General features: G+C 37.3%; 2 protein-coding genes across 6 annotated transcripts in view; one reads left to right on the forward strand and one right to left on the reverse strand.

Moving 5' to 3' along the window:
- Window positions 1-180: 180 nt before the first annotated feature.
- On the forward strand, window positions 181-2,668 carry LOC105391226 (mucolipin-3). The gene has a single exon (XM_038118285.2). The coding sequence runs from the start codon at window positions 418-420 to the stop codon at window positions 2,257-2,259; it is 1,842 nt and encodes a 613-aa protein (XP_037974213.2). The 5' UTR covers window positions 181-417; the 3' UTR covers window positions 2,260-2,668.
- A 3,215-nt stretch (window positions 2,669-5,883) lies between these two features.
- The window catches only part of LOC105391227 (facilitated trehalose transporter Tret1), a 29,430-nt gene continuing 20,302 nt past the window's right edge, over window positions 5,884-15,011 (reverse strand). For 3 of the 5 annotated variants that reach the window (XM_038118153.2, XM_038118146.2, XM_038118142.2), the window contains exons 2-3: window positions 8,185-8,275; window positions 5,884-7,645 (exon numbers count right to left, since the gene is read on the reverse strand). In XM_038118153.2, the coding sequence (XP_037974081.2) occupies window positions 6,282-7,645; window positions 8,185-8,275 (1,455 nt within the window). In that variant the 3' untranslated portion in view covers window positions 5,884-6,281. Of the gene's footprint in view, window positions 7,646-8,184; window positions 8,276-9,282; window positions 9,551-13,988; window positions 14,287-15,011 lie in introns of those variants that run through there. The other 2 variants (XM_038118160.2, XM_038118134.2) reach the window with 2 other exon arrangements.

The raw sequence follows: 15,011 nt of genomic DNA on the forward strand, positions 1-15,011 counted from the left end.
AGATGGTGAGTTGATACGTGTATTTTTTAGAGTAGATTTGTAGGTTTTATGGTTCAGAGGCGTTGGAGTGATGTGATGTGAGGTCACCAACAAGCGTGAGAAATCAGAATAATAACGCCTTGCAGTGACAAGGATGCAAACCAGTCTGTGAAATTGTCTATGCCATGAGATTGATAACTGTCAGTGTCAGCTGGTTTTGTCATTGTGGAGGGGCAGGATGGTGGGTGTATTTTTGTTTGTTTTTGCAAAAAGAAGCAAGGATAAGGATATTATGTAAATTGCTTACATCCACTATAATAATTGCACTACTCTACGGACTGTAAATCATACTGCAAGTCTTCAAGTGCTAACAGTATCTCTGTGTTCAGTTTCACCCCTAGTCCTTTGTTTATTGTTGCAATTCACGACGAGCTCATAATGCTGGAAGGAATGTCTTCGTCAGCCGAGGAGCATACGTGCTCCGACACCGAGGAGGAGCATCACTCGACGCGGAACGGCTGCGGCGACCACGACAGTGTTCAAGGCCAGGCGGGGCACTCGGCGCACCAGGGGGCCCACTGCGCGGCGCAGGGCAGCCACTCTGCCGCCATCAGCCAGCTCGAGACCAAGATGCGGCGCAAGCTGCAGTTCTTCTTCATGAACCCGATCGAGAAGTGGCGCGCCAAGAGGAAGTTCCCCTTCAAGTTCTTTGTGCAAGTGATCAAGATCATCCTCGTCACGTTCCAGCTGTGTCTGTTCGCCCACAGCAGGTACAACCACGTCAACTACACGTGGGACAACCGGATCAGCTTCTCCCACCTGTTCCTGCTTGGTTGGGACTCCACAAGGGAGATCAATGCCTACCCACCCGGGGCTGGCCCACTGGCTGTGTACAAAGTATCAGAATTCTATGACACACTAGATTATGCCTATGCAGGCTATTTCAATTTAACAAAGAACTCTATAGGACCATATTCCTATGATAATGAAAACAACACCATGCCAGATCCAGTATTCTGTCAGTATGACTTCAAACAAGGAGTTATCAATGGCTTTAATGAAAGCTATGAATTCAATTCAGAAATTGTGGAAACATGTATCAACTTTACTAGAGGTGAACCAAAATTTAAATCTCAATTGTTTATGAAAAATGCTGGGTTGAATATTAGTTTTTCATCACTTGTGAGAGCTAAGTTAATGTTTTCAATCAAAACAATAAACTTTAGAGCTGCAGGTCCTATCACCCCTCCAGATTGCTACAGATTTGATATTGCCATTTTGTTTGACAATGAAGATCACGATGGACAGATGGCGCTGACGCTGGAGGCAGAGCCGGTGGAGCTGCACTGCAAGGGAGACCAGGCCTACGTCACTAACAATAAAATAGACCAAATACTCCGAAGTATCCTCAACATATTTGTCATTGCTATTTGCTCTGCCTCTCTATGCCTCTGTAGCCGTGCCATTTACCGAGCTCAATTGCTGAAAGAGTTAACTGTACAGTTTTTCAGACAAACCTACAACAAAGAACTCAGCTTGGAAAGTAGGTTTGAGTTCTTGAACATATGGTACATAATGATCATTGTCAATGACATCCTTATCATAATGGGATCAGCTATCAAAGAGCAAATAGAAAGGAACCAGTTTAAGAATGATCAGTACAATATCTGCTCCTTGTTCTTGGGGACTGGCAACTTGCTAGTTTGGTTTGGAGTGCTCAGATATTTGGGCTTCTTTAAAACTTACAATGTTGTAATACTTACTCTAAAGAAGGCAGCTCCTAAGATATTCAGATTTTCAGTCTGTGCACTTCTCCTATATGCTGGCTTTACATTCTGTGGCTGGCTCATCCTGGGTCCCTACCACATGAAGTTCAGATCGTTGGCAACCACATCTGAATGTCTGTTCTCTCTGATCAACGGAGATGACATGTTTGCCACATTCTCCATCATGTCCAGGAAGTCTCCTATGCTGTGGTGGTTCAGCCGAGTGTATCTGTACTCATTTATAAGTTTGTACATTTATGTTGTTTTAAGTTTGTTCATCTCTGTCATAATGGATGCTTATGACACTATTAAGCAGTACTATAAGGATGGGTTTCCAAAGAGTGATTTGCAGCAGTTCATTGGGGAGACTAATGTGGAGGAAGTGTCATCAGGACTGTACCGCACCGACAGTTCCTCGTCCCTCAACGCCATGATGAACTCCCTGTTCTGTTGTAACTTCTACAGAAGTGCATATTCCAAGATAGGTGGTGGAACGTCTAGCCTTAATTTGTAATTGGTGCACAAATAATGTTTGTTTAGTTTGTAAGAGTTGTATGCCAAAAAACTGGTCTGTATATTTGTATAATAATAGTTTTAGGCTAATCGAAATATTATTATTATGCAGTGTACCTATAATGTGGGTAGTTACCAAATTTTCCTAACTACATACTTACATAAAAAAATACTCTATAAAATTAATTAATTCATATTGATTTATTTGTTCATTCAAATGAAGTCAACTTATTTGTTACTTTGTATAATGCCTAGGTAGGTGAGTGTTGTGGTGGCCATTTCCATACAATTTATGTTCATAAACATATTTCATTTATTATTAATGCTAGTATAAATGGCACTATTATAGCATAATATTATTTAGGTACTGCTCGTATCAGAAAAAATAAAGATATTTTTGTATTATAAAATGTTGTTTTTGTAATAAGAGTCGCTTTACATTAATTAAACCTGATAGGTAACGGATGGCGTGATTTGTGTCAATCATTTGATACTGCGCTGTGACTAAGGTCAATGGAATCTGCAAAATGCATTGGCCTAAATAATTACCTACAGATCTATAGGTGCTTAATCATCTTTGCATCGCCAATGATGTTGATTCTGAAGGCAGAAATTCTAATTTTAACGCTGTCAAACTAAAAAATTTGCTAGCATAAAATGACATTTACGTAAACAATCATAGAGTCGAATTTTAAACAAAGAAATTAAGGTTTTGACATCGCTAAATTTAAAATTTCTGCCTTCAGAATCGAAATGTCTACCCTCATTTTGTAGGTAGGAGAACAACAATCTGGATAAATTTACAAGTATAGTAAGCAGAAAGGGGGTAACTCTGAACTACTCTTGTTTAGCGACATTTGAAAATTCGCAAAAATGTTTTTTTTCTGCATATAAACTTTGGTGCTGAAATGCTCACGTAACTTTAGTACCGAGAGATTACGAACAAGCAAACGTAGTGTGGGAAGCCCTCTCGCAGGCTCGCTTGATAGGTACTCTATAGAGTGGGTAAATTACGACATCCGGTTCCGGTCTCTTTATTAAGACCTTATAGAATGAAGTTAGCTCACGAACTACCTACCTCCCTAGGCACATTTTTTTTAAAACTTGGATTCAATAACAAGGAAACATTCCTGGTAGAATACCGATGAGAGTTGGTACCTACCAATTATTTTGGACATGTATGTACTTTGGTTGCAAGTTGTACATTATATTATAACCAATTACGTGAAAATAAACGACCTCTTAACAATGATACAGAACCATTTATTTCTTCTAAACATATCTTAATATTATTTACAGCCAATTCACGTAAGCCATTCAGACCTAATTACAAAATAAGGAATTGAAATGCAATTGATAAATGATAAATTTTAATAATATCTTGTCCATAAATATATGGCAACGATTCAAATTGGCAAGATATATTTTTTACAATACATATTTATAATTTATAGTATTTGGACATTAGCATAGAGGCTTACATATGTACATTCACACACAAACATACACAATAGGCCAAATATAAAAGTGATCCACACATAGTATTAAGAAAACAGAACTTACTAAACAGTGCATTAACTTTGTACTAACTTAACGACCAAGTTACTTAGTACTAAAGTTATATTTACAACTGTTAACTTACTAATGTCTTCTTTATGGCATAATGTTAGTGAATCACTTTTACATTCGGATTTCCTCTGAATCTATACAATAAACGTAAATGCTTACTTAAATATTAAATAAAATAGTTTTTGAGACATCATACTAACTTAACTTATTCCCATATTTTTTTGTTAATGTACGAGTATAAATTTAATATAAAATTCAGACAATTCATTTTCTTTAATGTCACAGAAATAGATATAGATTAGTGATGGGCCGAATGTGGTTTGAACCGAAGTTCGGCTTCGGCCGAACATTCGGTTAAAATTACAAGTTCGGCCGAACTTCGGCCGAATATTCGGTTAAATTTGTTGCTTTTGTAATTCTATTATACAGGGTGGAATTTCCTCAGTGAAGCTCCCAAAGGCAGGGAAATATACCCGAAATACTGAATTACTTTATTAATTGTCGATGAAATCCCGCAAAAACGAACACAGCTATTCTAAAATTTTATTTTGTTAAGGCTCTATTATACTCAAAAACTGCCAAGGCCATCCTCTTCGTCATGCTAATTCCAATTTTTTGAACCTACCTCCTTATCGCCTAGAATCTAGAAGTTAAACTAAAAATGAATTATGTAGGCTGTTTCTGGCGGTATCTTCGGCAACTTCTAGATTCCAGGGGCCAGGGATTAGGAGGTAAGTTCTAAAAATTGGAAGCATGACGACGGGGAAAGCCTTGGGCGTTTTTGGAAAAACGCTTTCAAACGGAAGTTATGTTTTTTTAAGAGGAAAGTATACCTTGTGAAACAGATATTTAAGAAAACATTTGCTATCGCTTGTGCTCTCATGCCCCGGGCACGGGTGAGATAGAGAGGCATTGCTTGCGACTGATGACTTTTCTTGATGATTTTATCGTTTCGGGAGAAACCGTTTTTAGGGTTCCGTAGCCAAAATGGCAAAAACGGAACCCTTATAGTTTCGTCATGTCCGTCTGTCCGTCTGTCCGTCTGTCACAGCCGATTTACTCGGAAACTATAAGTACTACAGTGATGAAATTTGATGGGAATATGTGTTGTATGAACCGCTACAAAAATATGACACTAAATAGTAAAAAAAAGAATTGGGGGTGGGGCCCCCCATACATGTAACTGAGGGATGAAATTTTTTTTTTCGATGTACATACCCGTGTGGGGTATCAATGGAAAGGTCTTTTAAAATGATATAAAGTTTTCTAAAAAACATTTTTCTTAAAGTGAACGGTTTTTGAGATATCAGCTCTCAAAGTCGTAAAAAGTATGTCCCCCCCCCTCTATTTTTATAACTACGGGGTATAAAATTCTAAAAAAAATAGAGGTGATGCATGCTAATTAACTCTTTCAACGATTTTTGGTTTGATCAAAGTATCTCTTATAGTTTTTGAGATAGGTTGATTTAAAGTTTATTATATTTGCTGCTACGGAACCCTTTGTGCGCGAGCCCGACTCGCACTTGGCCGGTTTTTTTTTTACTTAATAAATGTCAATCGCTTATCGCTTCGTATCGTTTAAAAAAATGCATTCTTGATTCGACACAGTTTTGATCACAAAAAATACGTTACTTGAGGTGACTATAACTTCAAATCTGTGGCAAATTTAGAAAAAAAACTATTAACCTCCTCATTTATTGCGTCGTTAACATTCTAAAAAATCATAGAGATTGGATAATGTTTAGAAGTAGAAAAACGTTTTCACTTTATTGCTATTTCAGAGTGGTTCCAAAAGTGGCCAAGCATTACAGGTAGATTCCAAGAAAAACGTCGCTGACAAAATTTCACACTGTATTTTTCATACAAAATTGTAGAAATTGTGGTGTGCCGAATGTTCGGCATTTGAACCGAATTTCGGCCGAATACCGAAGTTCGGTTAAACCTGCCGAAGTTCGGTTGAACCGAATGTCTACCGAATTTCGGCCCATCTTTAATATAGATAAAAATTCATTACTTCATAGTTTACATTTTAGGGCCTTTTTCTGATATGAACCCTTTCATACCTTTTACATTACTTCATTTACTCTTTCTAGTTAAATATATAATTTTGCTTAATAGATATTGTGTAAGTGGAAACAAAAATAAGCGGCCCCATGATCTATCTCAAAAAGTGGGTCAAAAACTATAACAAGTGTATAACAGTTGGTTAGGACACAATAAATATTTAAAACTACCTACATGTTCCGCGGTGAAGCCTACACAGTATTTGCGGCATCAGACTAGACTTAAATAGACCTCAGTTCAGGCAGCACTATCGTACCTCAATCTACTGCCTAGAAACCGAGGACATAACAAGTTAAACATGCATACAAACACTACAAAACGGCTAACACTCCGCGCGAACGGGTCTTTTAGTAAAATTCTTATTGAGACTAGCTCAGTCTGTTATCCTTATTATTTCTTTTGTTCGGCGCTTCTCTGTGGCTGCGGCTCGGCGCCCAAGATCACCTGGATCTCGTCCACGCTCTTGCCCTTCGTCTCCGGGACAATAAAGAAGATGAACAAGAAGGCTAAAACCATGATAGAGGCGAACAGCCAGAAGACTTGTCCGGAGCCGATGGCGGTGTTGAGCGAGTTGAAGGTGCTGGTGACGGTGAAGCTGAGCAGCCAGTTGAAGGTGCCCGCCGTGGAGCCCACGAACGCCTTGATGTCGATCATGCACAGCTCGCCCGCCATCATCCACGGGATCGGACCGAAACCGAGAGAGAAACTCACGATGAATAACGACAGCGAGAGGAGAGGCAGCCAGGAAATGGCCTGCACTATGGAGGAGTCTTGGCCGTGCGCGTCGCTCAGGAAGAAGAAGATGCCGAGAGCCGTGGAGCACAGGCACATCACTAGCGCCGAGAACAGCAGTAAAATCCGCCTGCCGAGGCGGTCCACGATCAGACTGGACGTGAATGTGGCAACAACTTGAATGACCCCGATGATGATGGAGGCGATGGAGGGTTCGATGGACGCGCCCGCGCTCGAGAAGATCTGGGAAGTGTTGAAGATGACGGCGTTGATGCCAGACAGCTGCTGGAACAACATCAGCGCGTAGCAGATGACCAGCGCTTTGATCGCGGACTTCTTGGTGATGGCGGAGCGGAAGGAGACGGGCGAGTCGATGGCATCCTGCTGCTTCTGCTTGAGCTCGTTCAGTTCACTGTCCACGTCATACTCCGCGCCTCGCAGCCAGATGAGGGCGTCTCTGGCCTCCTCGTTGCGACCCTTCACTACTAAGAACTTGGGGCTCTCAGGCATGAAGAAGAATACCGCTCCGAAGACTAACGGAATGCAGCCGCAGAGAATATTGAAGACAAACACAGACGTATAGCTGCCTACGGCGTAAGCGAACAGGATTCCCACCGTGATCATGAGCTGGAAGTAGCTGCCGAGCGAACCTCGGATGGAATCCTGGGCTATTTCACTGGTGTACGCCGGGGCGGTCACACAGAACGCTCCTCCAGCTATACCAGTAATGAACCTGCCGACCATCAGCATGGCTACATTCTGCGCGAAGGTGATTAATACCCAGCCGAGGGTGAAGGGTAATATGAGTAGCAGCATAGTGGTTTTTCGGCCTAGAGCGTCCATTATCAAGCCTATAGGGAAGCAGACAGCGGCAGCACCCAGGTTGATGAGCGAGGCCACCCAGTCGCCCTGCGCGGCGGACACGGGGAAGCTGTAGTCGGTGCTGTTGGGCTGCGTGATGCCGAACACGACGGGCGACGACCAGCCCAGCATGGACCCGGCCGCCAGCGCGCCCAGCGTCGCTGGAATACGCAAAGGAGACAAGTTAGAAGAAGGGCTTTTTAAAATGCTACTAAAGTAAGTAAAAAAGAGGAATTATACCTCAATGTTTTAAGATGAAAGGTTTTAAAGGATCCTTTTTTATGTTATCATAAATAGGTATCTAATTTCAATAATATACATAGCTTAAGCAGTATGTAAGTTCATGGACATTTTGTATAAATATTTCACATAAATAGGGGCGTCAAATACTCGCCCACAAACTTGATATGCGACCACAAGATAATATTACTATTCAACATGCTTTCCAATTTTGAAATTCACTATTGCATCTATAGTAACTAAGTGAGTTAGTTATGCATGTTAAAAGCCCATAATTAAAGGAACTCAAGGAATCTTTGAGTGATAAGACTTTTGTACGTATTTGTTAGTACCTATATAAGTTTTGTCATTTATTTTCTGTTTGTGCACCTACAAATAAAGAATATTCTATCTATCATGCTTCTTCCTCCTCCCAAAGTCAGTAAGGAGTTAAAGCTAAATGTTATGACAATCGTTTTACCTGACAAAGCTGCGATGTATTGTGGAAACTTGCGCCCATTGTCAACTAGCTGGGACTGCGACACTCCGAGCTCCGCCATGCCTGGGCGATTCTGTAATAAAAGAGAATTATTTTTATTTTACATTGTTTTAAACTTCCATTTTACAAAGAAACTTTCTGTAAACATGTTGATAATGTAATGCTCTTGGATTAGTAGACATGGTCAGTAATATCACATGTTAAATTAAAATCAGTAAATCTTAGTTTTTAAATTTTCTGGATGTCAACTCAAGGAATAATAATTGTTGATTGACTACTGTAAAAAGATAATTATGAGTGTTATTGTAAATCTCATTTTTCACTGCCTAATTTTATAACTAGTTTGGCATAGCTAGAATTCCATTTTGTGCCTTTAGAATCAACATATTTGTAGCAGTGGGTAGTCTGGGTAGTAATGAGTCAATGATGATGAAGTTCTTGATAATATATGGTTTGAAATGATGTGAAATAAATGTCTTAAACCATTATAGATTCCCAATCTAACATACTTAATAGGCATTATATTATCAGAGGACTAGTATGTCTCAGTATGTGTATTATAAATAATAATTATACATATTGTATTAGATTTTTGTATAATGTTCTGTTCATTATCTGGCAAGGGTCTGGTTTATGCTTATCTGAATTAGCAAGGCTGTGCTGTACTAATAAGAATGAACATTGTCCCCTGGGAAGAGAAAACAGATTGAAATCAATTGATATATCATAAACAGATACAGATTAATAAAAGATTTATTTATTTATTATTTATTATTAAAAGGCAAAATATTTGAGAACTTTTGTATTTTGTGTGATAAGGGATTAAATAAATAAATATGACAAAGAGATACATCTTTATCCACGTAATAATACAAATATTGCAGACTCATTGATATTTTATAATACATTATATTATTTTCTGCATGCATTCGTATGCACACATAATAAAAACTTTCGCTAAGTTTGAAAGTAGGTCAAAATAGGATTAATCCTCAATGGTGAATTCCTTGCCATGACATTCAGTCACGCCAATCTGTATAACCATGAACAGTACAAAACTAGAGAAAACTACGTAATTACTGTGTCGTATGAAGTAGAAGTGCCCGCATGATTAATATCATGGTCTTGTCGAAGTAATGGCTCCGTTTCACCACCATCGTCGCTGCTGGACCGTCTATTCGAAGGACGGAATAAGGAGGAACGCATAATACACTTTCAATAAAAACAAACACAAAAAACACGTCTATTTTACACTTTGAACTAGGAAAAACTGATGTTGTTTTCTTGAATCGTATCGTGTGAAAGAAAACTAATGAAAAACGTAAACATGTCAACTGTCAGATTGACATTACAAAATGTTGACAAGTCATACTCTGTGAGTAATGTTGCTAGATTGTTATTAATCTGAGGTTGTTTAAGAAACTTGGTTGGACTCTGAATAAGTTGGGCACTCTGATTATATTGAAACCAATTTAAGGATATCTCACGCTATACCGTGTGGCATCCGAGTGATGCCGAGCAACGGATTTAAGGTGTAGCATGAGGCGTGACTCGGCGTGAGTCATCCTTTATAGTTATAGTGCGAGGAAATAATTTATTATTCTGAAACTTAACGAGGCAATAACCATTACAAATATTCTACTCTGTCAACTTTAAAAGACGCGCGGTATAATTTGAAAATGTTGATATTGTTTTGTTTCTTGAACAAGTTTGAATAAAGTAAAGAATAGACGTAAATAAACACAATCCAGTAAAAAGTTCGAGGTTGGAGAAAGACGTACGAGGTTGGTTGAGGAAAGCCGAGGAGATAATGTTAGGTATCTATTTTTGGTTATTTACCTAGGTACTAAGTTTCTATAATGTAGTAAATTATTATAAATTACATAAATACATTGACCGTGTATGACATTGACATTGTACTTATGTTGTAAATAGTTAGCTGGCCTTGGCATTGCATTTATTTATTGCATAGGTAAAGTACATAAACATAACTTTACATTTTACCTATACTTACCACATACTTATTTATCCTAATCCTAACTAATATTATAAATGCGAAAGTAACTGTTTCTGTCTGTCTGTCTGTCTGTCCGCGAAGCGAAGCGCGCGGGAACAGCTAGTTATTTATATATTACTTACTAGCTATGCCCGCGCGCTTCGCTTCGCCTTAAAAAGTTTTCCCGTGGGAATTCCGGGATAAAAAGTAGCCTATGTTCTTTCCCAGGGTCTAGACCGTATGTATTACAAATTTCATTCAAATCCGTTCAGTAGTTTTGGCATGAAAGAGTAACAGACAGACAGACAGACAGACAGACACAGTTACTTTCGCATTTATAATATTAGTTAGGTAGGATATAGTTAGGATATATCTCTGATTGCTGATTTGATTACCTTGGTATCTACGGTTATTGTACCGTACTCATAAATTATTATTATAGCTGTCTAGTAAATGTTACGTAAAAACAGTTTTTTTAACTTTATCTAATTTAATTAAAGTAAGATTCATGTCTACGTGTTGTCTATCTAATTTATATTAGTCAAGTATAAACAAACTGAAAAATGAGTAAGTACTTTACGTTAAAGTATGTAAATACTTACTGTTAAAGATAACTCTGTAAATAGGTCGCCCTGCACAAACACAGAAAGTACCTACTCAACTCACACGTTAATTATTTCGAGACATAGCTGTTCTTCAACTATACCTATTAAAATGTATACAAATCATATCTAGGTGATCTAGTTTACAAGCCTAAAATTTATTCACCTACTTAGTACTTACACGAACACAGACTGTGTAGGGTAGGTAGGAACGTTATTCTGTAATTTAGCGTTTAGGTTGTACTTGTAGGTTACGTGCTAACAAACCATAACAATTTTGTATCAACACCCACATCTATGTGATTAATTTGAGTCTAGACTTTCGTTTATCAAATTTTACGTAGGTAATTTGGTATCGCAATGTGTTTCGACATTAGGTAACCTACCTAGGGAAGTTTATTTTTCTATATAGGTACCTCAAATTGCGATTTTGGGGGTGGATGAAACAACCTCCTTTCTCATTATGAATATCAACCATTATGTCGCATTCGCTTATCTATTGGTATTGGCCCTTTCTAAATAATAAGAAGCAGAACTGAATACTTACCGCTTTACCGCTACTCTACTGACTATGATTAATATGTGTAGGGTTTTCTACTTCCATGGTGTAGGGATTTTATTTTACTACGTACCAAGAGATACCTATCATCATTAAGCATCTACTACAGAAACATGTCCTAAAAAGGCTGTTTTGGATACCCTCCGGCTAGTAGACAACCTCGACAATCACGGAAGTGAAGAAATGGAGTCGGTGAACTAGCATCATGTCCTGTATCTGTATGTATACGAGTAGGTACTTATAACAAGTAACTACACATGAAAAAACTAACCTGTACTTGTATGGTAATAAATGCGACATGTTGTAGGAAATGCTGTTTTTTTAAATCAGGATGTTCGTAGGTATTGATTTATAGTTACGGAACAACTATCAATATCGGAACAACCGATCAGTTTAGGAATAAAGGATTGATATGGAATGAAACGTGTTTTAAACCTATTTTAAATAGGTATGTAAGTACTTAAATATGTAAATATCCTGCTTAAGAGTAGGATGTCTAAGTACTTATAGGTAAGTATACAGGGTGGAAAATAAGAATGGGTCGAGAAGTTTTAAATCGTATTTTTTTTAAGATGTAAAACTTCCAACTAAAAAAAATAATTGTCTTAGCGCTACTAAAAGCCTACGTCGTTTCGTAGCTCCAATATATAGAATAGGTAAGTAGTAGGGATATTCACTAAAGTACCTAAGTAGCTTAGGGCCACCAAGTAGCAAAGGCATTTTCACGAAAAAAAAATGAACTCCCTGTTTACTTAGTATTTACATCTGTTTTTTAATCTCAGATACTACCCAACCTGAAACATTCTGAACGGTTCATGAACAGTCGATTGTCCCACCAATATACGTCACTATTAATTGCGGGACAATCGACTGTTGATGAACCGTTCAGAATGTTTCAGGTTGTGTAGTATCTGAGACTAAAAAACAGACGATAATTTATTATTCCATTATTATTATATGCAAATATACTGACCTATCAAATTATATATCCTCGTTAATATTATTAACCGTATGACAATTTCTGATAAAACTATTATACATGTCTTATCTAAAATGGCTGATAATATCGAATAACTTTACTAATCTTCTTTTATATTAGTCTATACAAACGTGACAAATATGATACCTAAAGAAAATTAAGTTGGTACCTATTTAATACGAGTAGATAATCTTATCTATAGAGGATCAATCTATCGATACGAGTGATTGCAGGTAAACCGTATGTTATTTAATAACATTTTTGAGTTCTTACGAAGCTAAGTACCATTATCATACCTAAGTATTTACTAAACTAAACTTAAAATTATACACCATGAAACGGAACAAATATTTCTGAAGTGTTACGAATCCAATTGTATTTAATTGTAAATAGGTATATAGAGGGCATCAAGGGAAAAGGTACCAGAACCATAAGGTTTGCCTGTAGTACCTAATCCTAATCCTTATAAATATTATGTACCCTATTTACCTACATTTACACCCTGTCCATATTTTTATATGGGAGATCGCATAAAACTGTTTATTTTGCGAGGTTATGATGCATGTAATTTACATCCTAAGTTTTGGGTCTGCTTTCTTGAAAGAATTATTAGGTATTATATGATACAAAGATAATTTCAGAAAGCTAACAATAACACTTGAGGTAACCTAAGTGCTAGAAATGGTGCAAGATCAACTGTTATCATTATCAGAGACAAACTTTGAGATAAGTAATACTTTGAGTGTCTGCAATAATTCTTATCATTTCAAATGATAAGTGATAGCCGGTATTTCTTCAACACGGATTAACTTGTACCACCCACTAGTGTTAATCGTAAAGAATGTCTTATCTTAAGTACCATAGAAAATAACAAAATGTAACCTACCTACGTTGAGTGCAGATTATACAGGATGGAATTTTATCAGTGGAAGTTTAGCGTATCCGACGAGCAACTTTCATTATGCGACTAAAGTTGACCGCGCGAATAGACAAATAATTTTAGTGAAGTTCTTTTATTCGCGCGAAAGAGTTATTGCTATAGAAATGATGTAATTACTTACTGTCGAAGTTGTTTCAAAAGTATACCAACAATAATTAATTATGTACCTACCTATATGATTGTAGGTCCCATCCAAAATGTACTTATGAATTTGCTAAAAAAATGGGATTCGCGATCTAATCCTTTATGAATGTTGCTTATAGTATGTCGTGTTGGGTACCTACTTACTGAAAGGACCTGTTTGAATTATGATCAAAATTTCGTAGGTATAGGGTGGATGAAACCAAATTTTCAAAATTTGCTGACAATATAATATGGTCTAGTTCGTCTGGGTAAGAACATAGGTATATAGGTACTTACAGATGAAATTCTTCCTTGTACCTATATTGATACGGTACGGTAGTAACGGTATGTACACAATTACTTTAACTACTTACATAATATTTTAGGTATGTATGCGTGTAATGTAAATGTAACATGGATGGTAGTTATTGACGAGGTAAGTATTAACAATAACTACTTATATGTATCGTTAATAATTACATACCATACGTTATAATATATTAACCTCTTATGTGCTGATTGTTAATAGTTAATTATGCTTATTGATTAAAATAATTTAAAGTTTGTGTAAAATTTCCTCTACTTACTAATAAAATTACGGCAAACAGTTATCGGATTCCCACAAACACCGGTAAATAGAGCAACCTGTACATGTAATTTCTATTTTCGAAATAACTTGTAAAAATTGTCAAAAAAAATGGAAAATTGGAAACAAAATTTTCCACTGTAATGAAAAACTCGCGATTTTTTTCACTCGTTGCAGGCAATGGCTGTCGGTTACTCAGCCAATTTCCCTGCTGTCACGAACAGGACTGGCCGCGGCGTGAGCGGGCGCGACACATATACAACACTTTGTAGCCGGTACTGAAGTGGTTGGGAAATAGCAGAAAACGCAAAACAATGTTCCGAGTCGCGCTGTGACGTCGCAATCTAAGCGCATGCGCGATAACTTTAATTGGATTCATTAAAATCCTGCTGAAAAAACTTATAGCACTAAATATCTAACTGAAAATAATACATAGTTACTTACTTAATTGTAAAAATGGTGATGCGAGGGTGATAATTTGGTCATAAGCATTACTCTACTGTAATGAACAGCTGAGTAAACATACTTATTACCTACCTACTTACTTATTTATTACTGCATTTATAAAAGGTGGGCGAAAATTAACTTCATTCGCGTATCGCTTACTTTTCCGCTCAAGCGTTCCGGGTTCGATTTCCAGCCCTTTTTACGGGTCTGAAAGATGGCACATTCTTGATACATAGGTACTAGACAAATTAATATAATAAGTAATAATTTCAGAAAGTAATATTTTTATAAATAATAAATAAGGAGTCACTAAGGCATTTATTTCCTACTAGCTGTTCCCGCGCGCTTCGCTTCGCCTTAAAAAGTTTTCCCGTGGGAATTCCGGGATAAAAAGTAGCCTATGTTCTTTCCCAGGGTCTAGACCGTATGTATACCAAATTTCATTCAAATCCGTTCAGTAGTTTTGGCGTGAAAGAGTAACAGACAGACAGACAGACAGACAGACAGACAGAGAGACACAGTTACTTTCGCATTTATAATATTAGTAAGGATAAGGATAAGTACCTACACTAACATT

The sequence above is a fragment of the Plutella xylostella genome, chromosome 29 (assembly GCF_932276165.1).
Source record: "Plutella xylostella chromosome 29, ilPluXylo3.1, whole genome shotgun sequence".
NCBI lineage: Eukaryota > Metazoa > Arthropoda > Insecta > Lepidoptera > Plutellidae > Plutella > Plutella xylostella.

Bases quoted from the DNA above. Each gene is read 5' to 3' on its own strand.
- LOC105391226 (XM_038118285.2), top strand. From the start codon at position 418: ATGCTGGAAGGAATGTCTTCGTCAGCCGAGGAGCATACGTGCTCCGAC.